Source organism: Xyrauchen texanus, chromosome 30, assembly GCF_025860055.1.
Source record: "Xyrauchen texanus isolate HMW12.3.18 chromosome 30, RBS_HiC_50CHRs, whole genome shotgun sequence".
NCBI classification, from domain to species: Eukaryota; Metazoa; Chordata; class Actinopteri; order Cypriniformes; family Catostomidae; genus Xyrauchen; species Xyrauchen texanus.
In genome coordinates, this window is record NC_068305.1 from 39,127,418 (window position 1) to 39,141,782 (window position 14,365).

Consider the following 14,365-nt stretch of genomic DNA (forward strand, 5'->3'; position numbering starts at 1 on the left):
TTAACATGATTCTACTGGACCATTCAGCAGCCTCTGACACAGTCAACCATCAGATCTTACTCTCCCACCCTCTCTTCACTGGGCATCACAGGAACTGTGCTTGGCTGGTTTAATTCATGTCTCTCAGGTAGGTCCTTCAAGATAGCCTGGAGAAGTGTCCAAGCCACATTAGCTACTTACTGGGGTACCTCAGGGTTCAGTCCTTGGGCCACTTCTCTTCTCTATATACACAACATCACCGGGACCCATCATTCAATCACATGGTTTCTCTTACCACTGCTACACTGATGACACGCAACTCTACTCGTCTTTCCAGCCCAACGACACCACAGTGACTGCTCGAATCTCTGACTGCCTGGCAGAGATCTCAGCCAGGATGATGGGACACCACCTGCAACTTAACCCAGCCAAGACCGAACCCCTCGTCTTTCCAGTCAACCCTGCTGTTGAACACAACATCACCGTGCAGCTGGGTGCAACTACACTAACGCCTTCCAAAACGGTCAAGAATCTAGGGGTACCCATCAATAAACTAAATTTCACAGACCACATCTCAAAGACCACAAGACCATGTCGTTTTACACTCTACAACCTCAGGAAGATAAGACAGATAATTCCTCTCTGAACATGCCACGCAACTTCTTGTTCAGTCACTTGTCATAACTAGACTGGACTACTGTAACGCTCTCATTACAGGCCTCCCTGCATGTGCAATTAGACCCATGCAAATGATCCAGAATGCAGCAGCACGTCTGGTCTTTAATGAACTAAAGAGAGCACATGTTACACCACTCTTTGTCTCTCTTCACTGGCTGCCGGTTGATGCACGCATCAAATTCAAGGCTCTGATTCTGGCATACAGAACATTCACTGGTTCTGCTTCAGCATACCTAAAATCATGTCTGCAGAGCTACATTCCCAACAAAAGCCTGCATTCGGCTAATTAGCGGCACCTTGTTGTACCAAAACAAAGACACACCAAAACACTTTCCCGGACTTTCGGCTTCATCGTACTACATTGGTGGAATGACCCTCCCAACTCCATCCATGAAGCAGACTCACTTTGTGTCTTCAAAAAACTGCTAAAAACACCTTTTCCATGAGCACAAATAAAAAAAAACTTTAATCTGTTTGAATACTATTCTGATGCAAGTGAAACGTTGTAATATGGCACTTTTTGAACCACTGTCTCCTTCAGATGATTAGATTATGTTTTCCTCTTTTATAAGTCGCTTTGGATAAAAGAATAAAATATAAATGTAAATGATTTAAAGCTTAAATGTGTCATTTCTGCACCTCTAGAGTCACCAAATGAAATAGCAAATATAATCAATGTTTTTAAACAAACTCCAGAAAACTCCCCGTCTATTGTACAAACAGATGTTATCGCCCCAAACTAAATATTTGCTGCCTGTAAATGATTGTTATCTATATGAGGGCACAGCCACAGGCCCCGTTTTCTTCTGGCATTAAGATTCATTTTGGCCGATCTGTTTAAAGTCAGGTGTAATCAGCGTTGTTACGTTCCAGAACATATCTTGTGTTGTAATATGTAGGGTGCATAAATGTTTGTCCGTCTCTCTGTTCTGCTCCTGTAGGATGAGTAGTTGCACCTGTTCCGAAACAACCTGACTGACTCCTGATTGGCACCTGTGGCTGTGTGCTTTGGAATAAAAGCTCTCCAGTTTGCAGTTACGATGAGAGACATTACACGACAATCTCTCTCTTGCGGAGTCCCTTTCTCTTCTCCCAGATGCTCGTTGTTTTGTTACTTGTGTTACATGCTGTGTAAGGTATTGTACGTTGGTATAAATGGGTTGAAACGGAGCAGTGTTAACCTGAGTGCAGGTGGACATTCGCTGTTACCCCTGAGTGCAGGGCTTGTTGATAAATCTTGTTTCAATCTTTTGAGTTATTTTGGGAAGCTGTAGGGAGGTGGGTGCCAATTATTTTGCATATCTTTTTCTCCTGTTTATTATTTAGAGAGGGAGTTAGGATCAGTATTGTCTTTTATTTGCATCTTTGTTTTGTATATAGATTAGTTAGACGAACTAACACAGGCAGACTCTTTTGTTTGTTATTTTGGCATTGCCCTCTCCGGAGGTTAATTTATTGCTTCCTTGTAAATATTCCTAAGTTTCTGTTTACCAAAATAAACCTTTATGATTCTTATAACTTGTGTTCAATGCTGCTGGGATGGGAAAACAGGGGCTCAGCAACTCTAGCAAGTAACGTCTAAAATATTATATTATTTAGTTTCCTTAATATGTTCCTCCTCTACCCTAGACAGGGGAGGTCGTAACAGCGTCCAAACTGTTTTGAGATTTGTCCATTTTAACCACATTCAGAGGTGGCCGCAAACACAGGTGACCACATTGTGCTCTCAGTGTTAATACTCATCGGTTTGACCGGCAACTCACCCGTCAATCAAGCACTGCTCTTAAAAAAAAAAAAAGTATCATTTATATTTTATTTGTATTTATTGAAACATACTGTTTTGGTGTCACCTATTTAAGTACTTTACCTACTTGTTTTCAACTTAGAAGTAGGAATATATATGTTAACTGCATGTCCTAATGAATGCTGCAATAAAACTTAAGTTGTGATATTTTTGTGGCGGGTTTTATTGTTGCATAATAGGCAAATTTACAGATAATCGTAAAAATCATGAAATCGTGATGTTTTTATCAGACAATAATCGTATCATCAAAAATCCACATCGTGACATCCCTATTCGTTAATCATTTTGAATAATTCGTTAAATTTAATCAACTCAAAAGAACGATTCACGTACAAATCGAACATTACTATGGCTTGCAAGCAAGTTTTCCTTTACAGGTAAACAATATATAGCTCATGAAATAATCAAAAGTGGAGAAAAACTAGAAGTAAAAAAACATATACCCTCTATGGAAGTTTCCTTTTCCGTACGGTTTTAAAATAGCATATCCGTCTGATCGGAATATTTGTGTATGCACAAGAACTTCACGGAACTTCTTCAGTATGACTGATATCAACATACAGGACACAGATGAGACGCACAAATCTGAAACTCAGGTAACACAGGTACACCCACTAACATAACACAGAATTCTGCTTTAAACGCCACAATGGCGCTTAAAGATTAAATGCAAAATTAATTGGGAAACAGTCACGATTTTTAACTTTTTCTGCACTGATATAGTGATCGATGTATCTTGTCATGAAATCAGAGACCCTCCTCTTTAAATCTAAACATAAGTGGTCAAAAGAGATGCATATTACTACCAGGTGTAAACTGTGATGTGTCTCACCTGTCCACTTGTGATTGGACCACCCAAAACCGCATCTTAATACCAGGTGTAAACAGCCGCACGCACTCACTCCTCCCTTTCACTCCCTCCCTTTCACTCCCTCCCTCCGTCACACACTCACTCACTTTCACTCACTCCCTCCCTCCGTCACACACTCACACATTCACTCACTTTCACTCCCTCCCTCCGTCACACACTCACACAGTCACTCACTTTCACTCACTTTCACTCACTCCCTCCCTCCCTCCCACTCACTCACTCACTCACTCACTCACTCACTCACTCACTCACTCACTCACTCACTCACTCACTCACTCACTCACTCACTCACTCACCATTCAGCAGGGGCTCCTGGTATACCGCTACCAGCAGATGGCACCAGTACAGCGTTTCTCTCCTCAGTCAGCGTCAGACGACACTCCAACAGCTGCGACTCACTCTCCACATCCTCCTCTGACTTATCTACACATGAGGAAAAACAGCAGTCAGGCACAAGATGGAGAGACTGTTCTCATTTCTACCAGCAAGTTATCCTGAAAAACATTTCACTACCCTGGGTGGTTGCTGGTCCAGGCTGGCCACCATGCTGATTTCCACTAGTCAAATTGGTCTGGAATAGAAGTTTTGGGCACATCTCAGCTGGGAGATTAACTAAGCCAGTTTAGACCAGCAAACCATCATTTGATGCTACAAAAATCACAGACAGTCAGCATAAACGTCATCCGTATGACTCCAGCGGTTAAATTCATGTCTTTTAAAGTGATACAATAACTCTTGATGTGAAAAAGATCAAGATTGAAGTGCTTTTTAACTATAAACCATCACTTCTGGTCAGCAGCAGTAGAGAGCACCAAGTTCACGTGGTCTCTTGTGTGACAAATTTGCTTTGGCATGTTTTGGACGTAATCTCCGGTTGAGACATCCAGGATAAGCACAAACGCACCATTGTGAGTAAACAAACAGACACAAATACAGATCTAAACCAAAACCAAGCAAACTTCTGTACAGCATTCCTCCTCCTCACTTGTAAACAGCGCTGCTCTTCCGGCTGTGTCACATGAGCGTCAGTTCTCATGTGAATGTGCTAATGTGATTACATCACACGCACATACCGCTGCTGATGGAAGAGATGCTTTATAGTATAGTAAAGTACTTAAATATTGATCTTTTTCTTACCAAAAGTGATCATGTCACTTTAGAAGAGATTCATTTAACCGCTGGAGTCAAATCGATGATGTTTATGTTGAGTGTCTGTGATTTTTGGAGCTTCAAATGGTCTGATCACCATCCACTTGCATTTTAAGGACCTACTGAGCTGAGATACTTTCCTATTTCTCTACAAATGTGTTCTGCTAAAGAAATAAGGTCTTACACATCTGGGATGGCATGAGGGTGAGTTAATGATGAGAGGATTAATCTAATCCTTTAAAGACTGGTGATATTTTACCTTGTTTACTGACAAGCTTTTCCAGACGTTGGTCCAGATATTCCTGTCGTTGAGTTAATGCTGCCAACCACTGCGCCCGCAGTCTCTCTAAATCTACTTCCTGTGGTTAGAAATATACAGAAATTCTCCTCTAGATAAATCTATATGTAAAATGTGATTTAAATGACTAAAAGCAAGCCGACCAATGTCGAGATGCAGAACTACATCATTACCAGAAATATATGGGTGACCAAAGCTGCCAAAATTAAAAATAAATTAGCAAAGAAATGCAAAAAAAAAAAAAGTGTACATAGAAATAATAATTTTCAACTAGGATTTTTTTCCGTAAGTATTTATTTATTTCCACATTTAACTATACATTTATTTTGACACATTCATTTATACATATACTTATTTATAAAAACAAAATCTAAAAAATAAAATAAAATAAACTAATTTGTCAGATTTGAAAATGTATTTATTTCTATGTACACTTTAAAAAAAAAATACATTTCTTTGCAAATATATATATATATATATTTTATTTTATTTTTTTTAATGTAGACTGCTTATGTCCTCCATAGAAAGAAACCTAAGGCTTAAAAATAAAATTTCAATTACAAAATGCTTATTTTTTGTGTGTAGGAACCGTAGCGTAGACGTTCACAATTTTACAATCCTCTCAATTGGCCAATGACATGTCCATCACCTTTCCATATATTTGTGACTTCTGGATACATAGTTTTAAAAATTATTTGTATCCAGACCAATTTACAAATGAATCAGTTAGACTGATGTGTGAACCCTTTCGTTAACCGTTTCGAATAATGAACTGAAGAAACCCATCTTAAAAGAACAATTCACTGATAAATCAAACATCACTACAGCTTGCAAGTAAGTTTTATTCTTCACAAAAAAAATATCAAGCTCATGAAATATTTTGGAGCAGAGAAAAAAAAAAATTATATATATATATATTAGGGCTGTCGATTTAACGCGTTAATTCAGTGCGATTAATTTTATTAAAAATAACACATTAATCGCAATGCCACTGGATTGTAATAAGGAAGATTCCTGAGAAATGCAAACTTGTAGTACCACCTGTTTACTCCAGAGGGCAGTAAGTGAAACTTCAGCTGTGTGAGCAACACACAGTTTATACAGTGAACAAACCAACCAGACAGCAGAAACAACACAAATATTTGTTACATTCTTGCGTTCAAAACACTTTTAGCGCAAATCCGAACTAAGAGATCTCAAGATGTGTTCTAAAGATTGAGTATTAAACTATATTTAACTTGACACAGTGACCTAAAAATTTATGTTTATGATACAACGCACCAGAGACGCTACACAAGCACGTCTGACGCAGGTGTACATTGACGGGTCCTTAAACAAGCCCTCATAATAAATCTCCAACTGATCGACAAATTCACTTGTGTAATGGATTACTGTGAACTGTGTGCCAATGACTGACTTATGATCAATAATATGGTAGTAAACAATACATTGTATTCTAAAGCCGCTTTTTATATTGTCTTATTAATGATGAACTCTTCTGCTACAGGAATGTAATGCATTTTAATTATCTGAATATCTTTTATTATATATCTATAATTTTTTTAATATTTAAAGATAACTATGTATAATTATTTCATCATTATATATTGAATTATTGTTATATGAGGGGCTTTCTCAGCAAATACGTGATTAATTGCTCGGGACACCATGTAATTCATTCGATTTTAAAATTCTCTGCCATGACCGTGGGACCCCCGATTCTTGAACTACAAATGGCAAACCAATAGAAATGTGATGGAAGGTGAGGTGCATGTAAAGAGTTTTACCTGATAACTGTCCGTGTCTTTATCACCAACCTTTAATAAAACAAGCAGATAACAGCAGTGAGTGAACACCTGTTTGTCTGCTAACTCACTTTACAACACACACACATACACAAGGATGATCAAGATGACGTTTTACCCTCTGGGTCTCTGCATATTTGCCGGATCGAGTCTGATGGACTTCCACGTTGCCGATGGACATGTTCAGCACAGACTCCATGATCAGGGGCATCGTGCCAGAATCCTGCACTGAACGAACCTCTACCTGAACACGCCTGGACTGGCCCTGATCACACACACACACACACACACACACACAACACATCTGTAAAAGTATTCCTTAATAAATCGCACATAAAAAAAAAAAAACAGAAATCCTTTAACAATATAAATATGACCCACACCTGTTTCAGCTGAAAGATTCCTCCTGTGTGGACATCTTTGGCGGGCTGAACTTCCACTGGCACGAACTCTCCTGCATCATTTAGTTCCAGGATCTTCACCCAGAGCTCCAGTCTGCGGGTCACCTCACTCCACCTGAGGCCAGACATTAAACAAACACATACTTCACAATGAAAGACCATGAATGGAAGCAGCAGCATTGTTATCCAACAAATGTGTGATACTTTGTGTGTTTAAAGAGATTATACAGTATTTCATTAAAGACAATGTCATTTTCCTTTACTTTTGAAATAAAAAGCATTAAAGGGATAGTTCACTAAAACATTACGTTCCAAAACATGCATTCTTTCTACCTTTTCATTGTATGTGTATATGATGATACATAGAGCAGCTTTAGTTCAATATACAGAACCTCTCTCTGAGAGAACGTGTCTTGGCTTGAATCACTCCCAGATCCCACAGAGCCAAATTTCTGCGTGGGTTTGCCTGTTTGTGACCGTAAACCTCGATAGCCACAGCACCCTCCATCAGATACTCCAGGAAGTCTTCTGTTACGTTCACCTCCAACTTCTACAGACACAGAAACACAGATGACTTGCTAATAAGAGCACAGAGAAGACAACTGCAAAACAAACTTTCCAAGTGTTAAACTGAAGTGAGTATTTTATTAAACCTTGCAGCTGTCAAACATCACGAGGCACTGATGCTCTTTGCTGCTGAGGGTGGACACATCCATCTCCGGCGCAATGAACACTGGCTCCTGCTGCTCCCAGAAATGATACTGGCAGAACACGAAGTTTGAGAGGTGTTGAGGTAGTCCTGTCGCCTGCAACACCGTGATCTGGAAATAAATAAACAGAAAATAGAATTCAGTATCAAAGACAGATGTTCTATTGTGATTTCAGTCAAGTTCTGTCGTGATTTTCGTTCAAGTTCTAGAGGGACTGCTTTCAAGTTCTGCAGTGATTTCTTTCAAGTTCTAGCGTGATTTCTTTCAAGTTCTAGCGTGATTTCTTTCAAGTTCTAGCAGTGATTTCTTTCAAGTTCTAGCATGATTTCTTTCAAGTTCTAGCGTGATTTCTTTCAAGTTCTAGCGTGATTTCTTTCAAGTTCTAGCATGATTTCTTTCAAGTTCTGCAGTGATTTCTTTCAAGTTCTAGCATGATTTCTTTCAAGTTCTGCAGTGATTTCTTTCAAGTTCTAGCATGATTTCTTTCAAGTTCTAGCATGATTTCTTTCAAGTTCTGCAGTGATTTCTTTCAAGTTCTAGCATGATTTCTTTCAAGTTCTAGCATGATTTCTTTCAAGTTCTGCCGTGATTTCTTTCAAGTTCTAGCGTGATTTCTTTCAAGTTCTAGCATGATTTCTTTCAAGTTCTAGCGTGATTTCTTTCAAGTTCTGGCGTGATTTCTTTCAAGTTCTGCGTGATTTCTTTCAAGTTCTAGCGTGATTTCTTTCAAGTTCTAGCGTGATTTCTTTCAAGTTCTAGCGTGATTTCTTTCAAGTTCTGCAGTGATTTCTTTCAAGTTCTAGCGTGATTTCTTTCAAGTTCTGCCGTGATTTCTTTCAAGTTCTGCCGTGATTTCTTTCAAGTTCTAGCGTGATTTCTTTCAAGTTCTGCCGTGATTTCTTTCAAGTTCTAGCGTGATTTCTTTCAAGTTCTAGCGTGATTTCTTTCAAGTTCTAGCGTGATTTCTTTCAAGTTCTAGTGTGATTTCTTTCAAGTTCTGCTGTGATTTCTTTCAAGTTCTGCAGTGATTTCAGTGATTTCTTTCAAGTTCTAGCGTGATTTCTTTCAAGTTCTGCAGTGATTTCTTTCAAGTTCTGCAGTGATTTCTTTCAAGTTCTGCCGTGATTTCTTTCAAGTTCTGCCGTGATTTCTTTCAAGTTCTAGCGTGATTTCTTTCAAGTTCTGCCGTGATTTCTTTCAAGTTCTAGCGTGATTTCTTTCAAGTTCTGCCGTGATTTCTTTCAAGTTCTGCTGTGATTTCTTTCAAGTTCTAGCATGATTTCTTTCAAGTTCTAGCGTGATTTTCGTTCAAGTTCTAGCGTGATTTCGTTCAAGTTCTAGCGTGATTTCTTTCAAGTTCTGCCGTGATTTCTTTCAAGTTCTGCTGTGATTTCTTTCAAGTTCTAGCATGATTTCTTTCAAGTTCTAGCGTGATTTTCGTTCAAGTTCTAGCGTGATTTCTTTCAAGTTCTGTCGTGATTTCTTTCAAGTTCTAGCGTGATTTCTTTCAAGTTCTGCAGTGATTTCTTTCAAGTTCTAGCGTGATTTCTTTCAAGTTCTAGCGTGATTTCTTTCAAGTTCTGCAGTGATTTCTTTCAAGTTCTAGCATGATTTCTTTCAAGTTCTAGCATGATTTCTTTCAAGTTCTAGCGTGATTTCTTTCAAGTTCTAGCATGATTTCTTTCAAGTTCTAGCATGATTTCTTTCAAGTTCTGCAGTGATTTCTTTCAAGTTCTAGCATGATTTCTTTCAAGTTCTAGCGTGATTTCTTTCAAGTTCTAGCATGATTTCTTTCAAGTTCTGCAGTGATTTCTTTCAAGTTCTAGCATGATTTCTTTCAAGTTCTAGCGTGATTTCTTTCAAGTTCTAGCGTGATTTCTTTCAAGTTCTAGCATGATTTCTTTCAAGTTCTGCAGTGATTTCTTTCAAGTTCTAGCATGATTTCTTTCAAGTTCTGCAGTGATTTCTTTCAAGTTCTGCAGTGATTTCTTTCAAGTTCTGCAGTGATTTCAGTGATTTCTTTCAAGTTCTGCAGTGATTTCTTTCAAGTTCTGCAGTGATTTCTTTCAAGTTCTGCTGTGATTTCAGTGATTTCTTTCAAGTTCTAGCGTGATTTCTTTCAAGTTCTAGCGTGATTTCTTTCAAGTTCTGCCGTGATTTCTTTCAAGTTCTGGCGTGATTTCTTTCAAGTTCTGGCGTGATTTCTTTCAAGTTCTGGCGTGATTTCTTTCAAGTTCTAGCGTGATTTCTTTCAAGTTCTGCCGTGATTTCTTTCAAGTTCTGCCGTGATTTCTTTCAAGTTCTAGCGTGATTTCTTTCAAGTTCTAGCGTGATTTCTTTCAAGTTCTAGAGTGATTTCTTTCAAGTTCTAGTGTGATTTTCTTTCAAGTTCTAGTGTGATTTCTTTCAAGTTCTGCTGTGATTTCTTTCAAGTTCTGCAGTGATTTCAGTGATTTCTTTCAAGTTCTAGCGTGATTTCTTTCAAGTTCTGCCGTGATTTCTTTCAAGTTCTGCAGTGATTTCAGTGATTTCTTTCAAGTTCTGCTGTGATTTCTTTCAAGTTCTGCCGTGATTTCTTTCAAGTTCTAGCGTGATTTCTTTCAAGTTCTGCCGTGATTTCTTTCAAGTTCTAGCGTGATTTCTTTCAAGTTCTGCCGTGATTTCTTTCAAGTTCTGCCGTGATTTCTTTCAAGTTCTGCTGTGATTTCTTTCAAGTTCTAGCGTGATTTCTTTCAAGTTCTAGCGTGATTTTCGTTCAAGTTCTAGCGTGATTTCTTTCAAGTTCTGTCGTGATTTCTTTCAAGTTCTGCCGTGATTTCTTTCAAGTTCTGCCGTGATTTCTTTCAAGTTCTGTCGTGATTTCTTTCAAGTTCTGCCGTGATTTCTTTCAAGTTCTGCCGTGATTTCTTTCAAGTTCTGCTGTGATTTCTTTCAAGTTCTAGCATGATTTCTTTCAAGTTCTAGCGTGATTTTCGTTCAAGTTCTAGCGTGATTTCTTTCAAGTTCTGTCGTGATTTCTTTCAAGTTCTGCTGTGATTTATTTAAAAGTTCTAGTGTGATTTCTTTAACTCTTTCCCTGCCAGCGTTTTTAAAAAAAAGTTGCCAGCCACCGCCAGGGTTTTTGACGATTTTCGCTAAAATTTAATGGCCCGCAGAATATTTTCTTCCATGAATATATGAAGATGCTATATATCACAATAAAGATCTGAGCCTCTGCTTTTAGGCAAAAAAAACGATTTTATTTTATCTTCATTTGTTCTTTTTTTATTGCGACTTGAACAGAGGTAGGTTTTGTTTCAGACAAAAAGCTGAGAAAAAGGCATGTTTATGTCTGATATTTTGAGCTTCTCAATACTCCACTTCTTCATGTTTGAGACGATCGCAGTCTGTTTCTTTGATCAAAGAGTTGCGTACTCTTTCAAAACATCATGGAGGGGTCTTCCTTACCGTATAACACCTAAAACACGGAAACCCGGAAAATTCCGTGTTTGGCGGGGAAGCGTTTTTTCATAAAACACAGAAAATTCTGTGTTTGGCGGGGAAAGGGTTAAAAACTATGTTTAAAATGACATGCGCATTTAGTGCTGGGAGCACATTCATGAGTGCCTCATGTTGACATCACAGGATAAACTGAATATTTCTAGCTTTATCTAAATAATTCATTGTAACTGGAAATTTTTGTTGTTTTTTTACTCTGAGTAAATTAAAGCTACACTATGTAACTTTTGGCCATGTAGTGTTTGAAGCATAAAACTGCACTTCTCTTCTAGCAGATCAATCTCGTGGTTTGAGGACTCCAAGATATTTACCTGCAGAGCAGGTGTCATGAGTTAATGTGCGCTATATGTTATTCGTTTAAACATTTATAACCAATATATTAGTTTGAGGAAGATCAACAACACTTATATTTTAGTATGATTATTCAAATGTTTTATCCACTACACAATAATCATCAATGTTTGTGTTTTACTACACATATCAATACAAGCGGTGAAACTTGTGATGAGTTCAAGACACTATATTTTTATATTACAATCAACAGCCCCATAAACAATGCAAGTGAACTGTACTACAATATTAGGTCTATTTGATTTATTTGTTCTTGGTGGGTGTGATCTTTAGGATATGTCCCAGTCGAGGCCTTCAAGCTGGCCTTGAGTAACGCAATCACACTTTAAGTGACGTAATTTGAAAGTGAAGAGCGCGAGATCGTCATCACTGCTGTTATCGCCACTGAGAAACTTATAATATAAGCTTTAATAACCCTATCAGAACACAAATCCAAGGATTATAGCAGGTAAACAAATGTATTTTTTGTAACTGTTGCATGTGTTTGACTGGAGGTGTCCTGTTGTATCTTACCATGCAGGTAAGTTTGCGTTCTTGTGTCTCACTGTCTGGAGAGCTCGTAAAGTCTCTGTCTCCTGTCTCGTGATCATCTAGTTCTCCACTCGAACGCTCGACCTCAACGTGTAGACGACCTGCCACCTACAAAAAAAGAAACACACAAACAAAAAACAGCTTTTCAGACATAAAAAGACATTGGAAAACAACGCCTATGACAGATACAATGAGTTCATAACAGTCAACCAAAATGTTGTTTTGGTACTTTGTTTGTAAACTGCTCTGTGTACACACCTCCCCCTTCTGGTTGATTATGGGTACTGCATACTGTAGCTTGACGTCATACAACAGACAGGACAGGAAGATGTTTGCCACACCTATAAGACTGTGATTCTCCTGCTCGTCGAAGAACGGATCAGCACGCTTGAAGTATGAACGCATGGCCTGAGAGAGTGAAGATACCACAACACTTTTAAATAGGGGATCTTTTAACCTCTACTACAATGTGAGGAAATCACAAGCATTTGCATCCAAATTTCACGCTATGCAACCAAAATTTATATATTTGGCAACTGGCTGGTAAATGTTCACATTTCACTCACCGGTGATTGTGTTCAGTATAGAGGTTAAGTATTCAGCAGCGAGATCCTTTACTGCATGTTGAGATTAAAAGCTGTTTCGTGTAATTCGTGTCCAAAGACGAGATCCATGAAACTCATTTGTCATTGAATAATGTCTCTTTTAACAACCTTTCTGTTCTTTACATAAAGTTGTTGATCAAAAACAACATTTGAGTCTCTCTCGTTAAAATGCGCTCATTTACAGGCGATCTTTACATAAGTGCCGGTTTTCTTAAAGTGACAGTACCAGTTTTTAGCACATGATGAATCAAGAGCTTCTGAATCGAAATATCTGCATCAACACCCAACCCTTCTTTTAAAGCTCACTTCATCAATATATTGGCTTAATTTTGTCCATTATTACATAATATCAAACATTATAAACAAATGAGCCACAACATTTTAAAATACTGCTTCTGTATAAAATTATATTATTAGGTACTGAAGTAAGTTTAGTTAAAAACCCAAATGAGAGCATTTGAAGCCACCGCTCTTGTTTTAATGCTGTTTGATGTTTTCTTTAAAGCTTAAGCATAATTTCTTTCATGTAAAGAGTGATTTGACATACAGGGTTGTCCTCGTCGTAGTCTTTCCACTCCTGATACAGTTCTCTCATATCCACCAGTCTGTTCTCCATCTTCTCCATGGCCCAGATCTGCTTCCCTTTTCCCTTTCTCCTCACCTCCACCGCAGGTTCACTCAGAACCGTATCACGCTGCATTACACAGAATATGAACTCTGTATTGAAATCATCTCTTATATATATATATATCTCTTAATACAGAACTGGAACTCACACAGTTCTTTGAAAATAACATAACAGAAATATTAAATTGAGAAAGGCAAGCGTGGAGTAATGCAAGAGACTCCTCTCCTGACCTTGCGGTTGGCGTTGAGGTTGGCTGCAGGTATCTGCAATGTGACTCTATATTCAGTTTTCTTGTTGAGTTCCTCAGCGATGAATCCAGCTTCCTGCACCAGTAGATTTGCTCTGACGATCTGCTCTTTAAGTTTACGGAGACTCCGGTTCATCAATGCCTCCCTGAGACCACACAACACAGCATAAATAAGCACATACACCCAAAAACACTCACTTACAATGTTTCTCCAAACTATAACTCAACACACAAATATGAAAGCATATATTTAGGGACACATTTACAAACCTTAGTAAATTTAGCAAAAACCTCAATTATGGGGAACATTCTCATCTAATCAGAAAAACTTGCATCACATATGCAAGCTCATATGACCCAAAAGCTTATATAAAAGCAAAAAAATAAATCATGGTAAAAAAAAAAAAAAAAACGCTAAACATAACAAAAACAAGAACAAACCAAACAAAAAGCACCAAACAAAACACAAAATAACCCCTCACCCAAAACAACCAAAAAGCACTAAACAAAACATACACCCCCCTCCCAAAAACCAAACAAAACCAGAAATTAAAAACAAACCTAAATGAAAAAATAACACTTAATATAAAAAGACCAAACAAAACCAAACAAAAAGTACTAAACAAAACACAAAACAACCCCTCCCCCCAAAACAACCAAAAGAACAAAAAACAAACACACCCCCCTCCCAAAAAACAAACAAAGCCAGAAATTAAAAACAAACTCATGAAAAAAATAACACTTAATATAAAGACCAAACAAAACAAAACCAAACAAAAAGCACTAAACAAAACATACACCCCTCCTCCC

General features: G+C 38.0%; 1 protein-coding gene across 2 annotated transcripts in view; it reads right to left on the reverse strand.

Moving 5' to 3' along the window:
• Positions 1-14,365, reverse strand: part of kif13bb (kinesin family member 13Bb) — a 50,065-nt gene that overhangs the window by 9,106 nt on the left and 26,594 nt on the right. For both annotated transcript variants that reach the window (XM_052098160.1, XM_052098159.1), the window contains exons 20-30: positions 13,539-13,701; positions 13,228-13,374; positions 12,334-12,483; positions 12,058-12,183; positions 7,639-7,806; positions 7,378-7,535; positions 6,968-7,100; positions 6,703-6,849; positions 6,567-6,596; positions 4,741-4,840; positions 3,629-3,755 (exon numbers count right to left, since the gene is read on the reverse strand). In XM_052098160.1, coding sequence (XP_051954120.1) covers positions 3,629-3,755; positions 4,741-4,840; positions 6,567-6,596; positions 6,703-6,849; positions 6,968-7,100; positions 7,378-7,535; positions 7,639-7,806; positions 12,058-12,183; positions 12,334-12,483; positions 13,228-13,374; positions 13,539-13,701 — 1,449 coding nt within the window. The remainder of the gene's footprint in view (positions 1-3,628; positions 3,756-4,740; positions 4,841-6,566; positions 6,597-6,702; positions 6,850-6,967; positions 7,101-7,377; positions 7,536-7,638; positions 7,807-12,057; positions 12,184-12,333; positions 12,484-13,227; positions 13,375-13,538; positions 13,702-14,365) is intronic.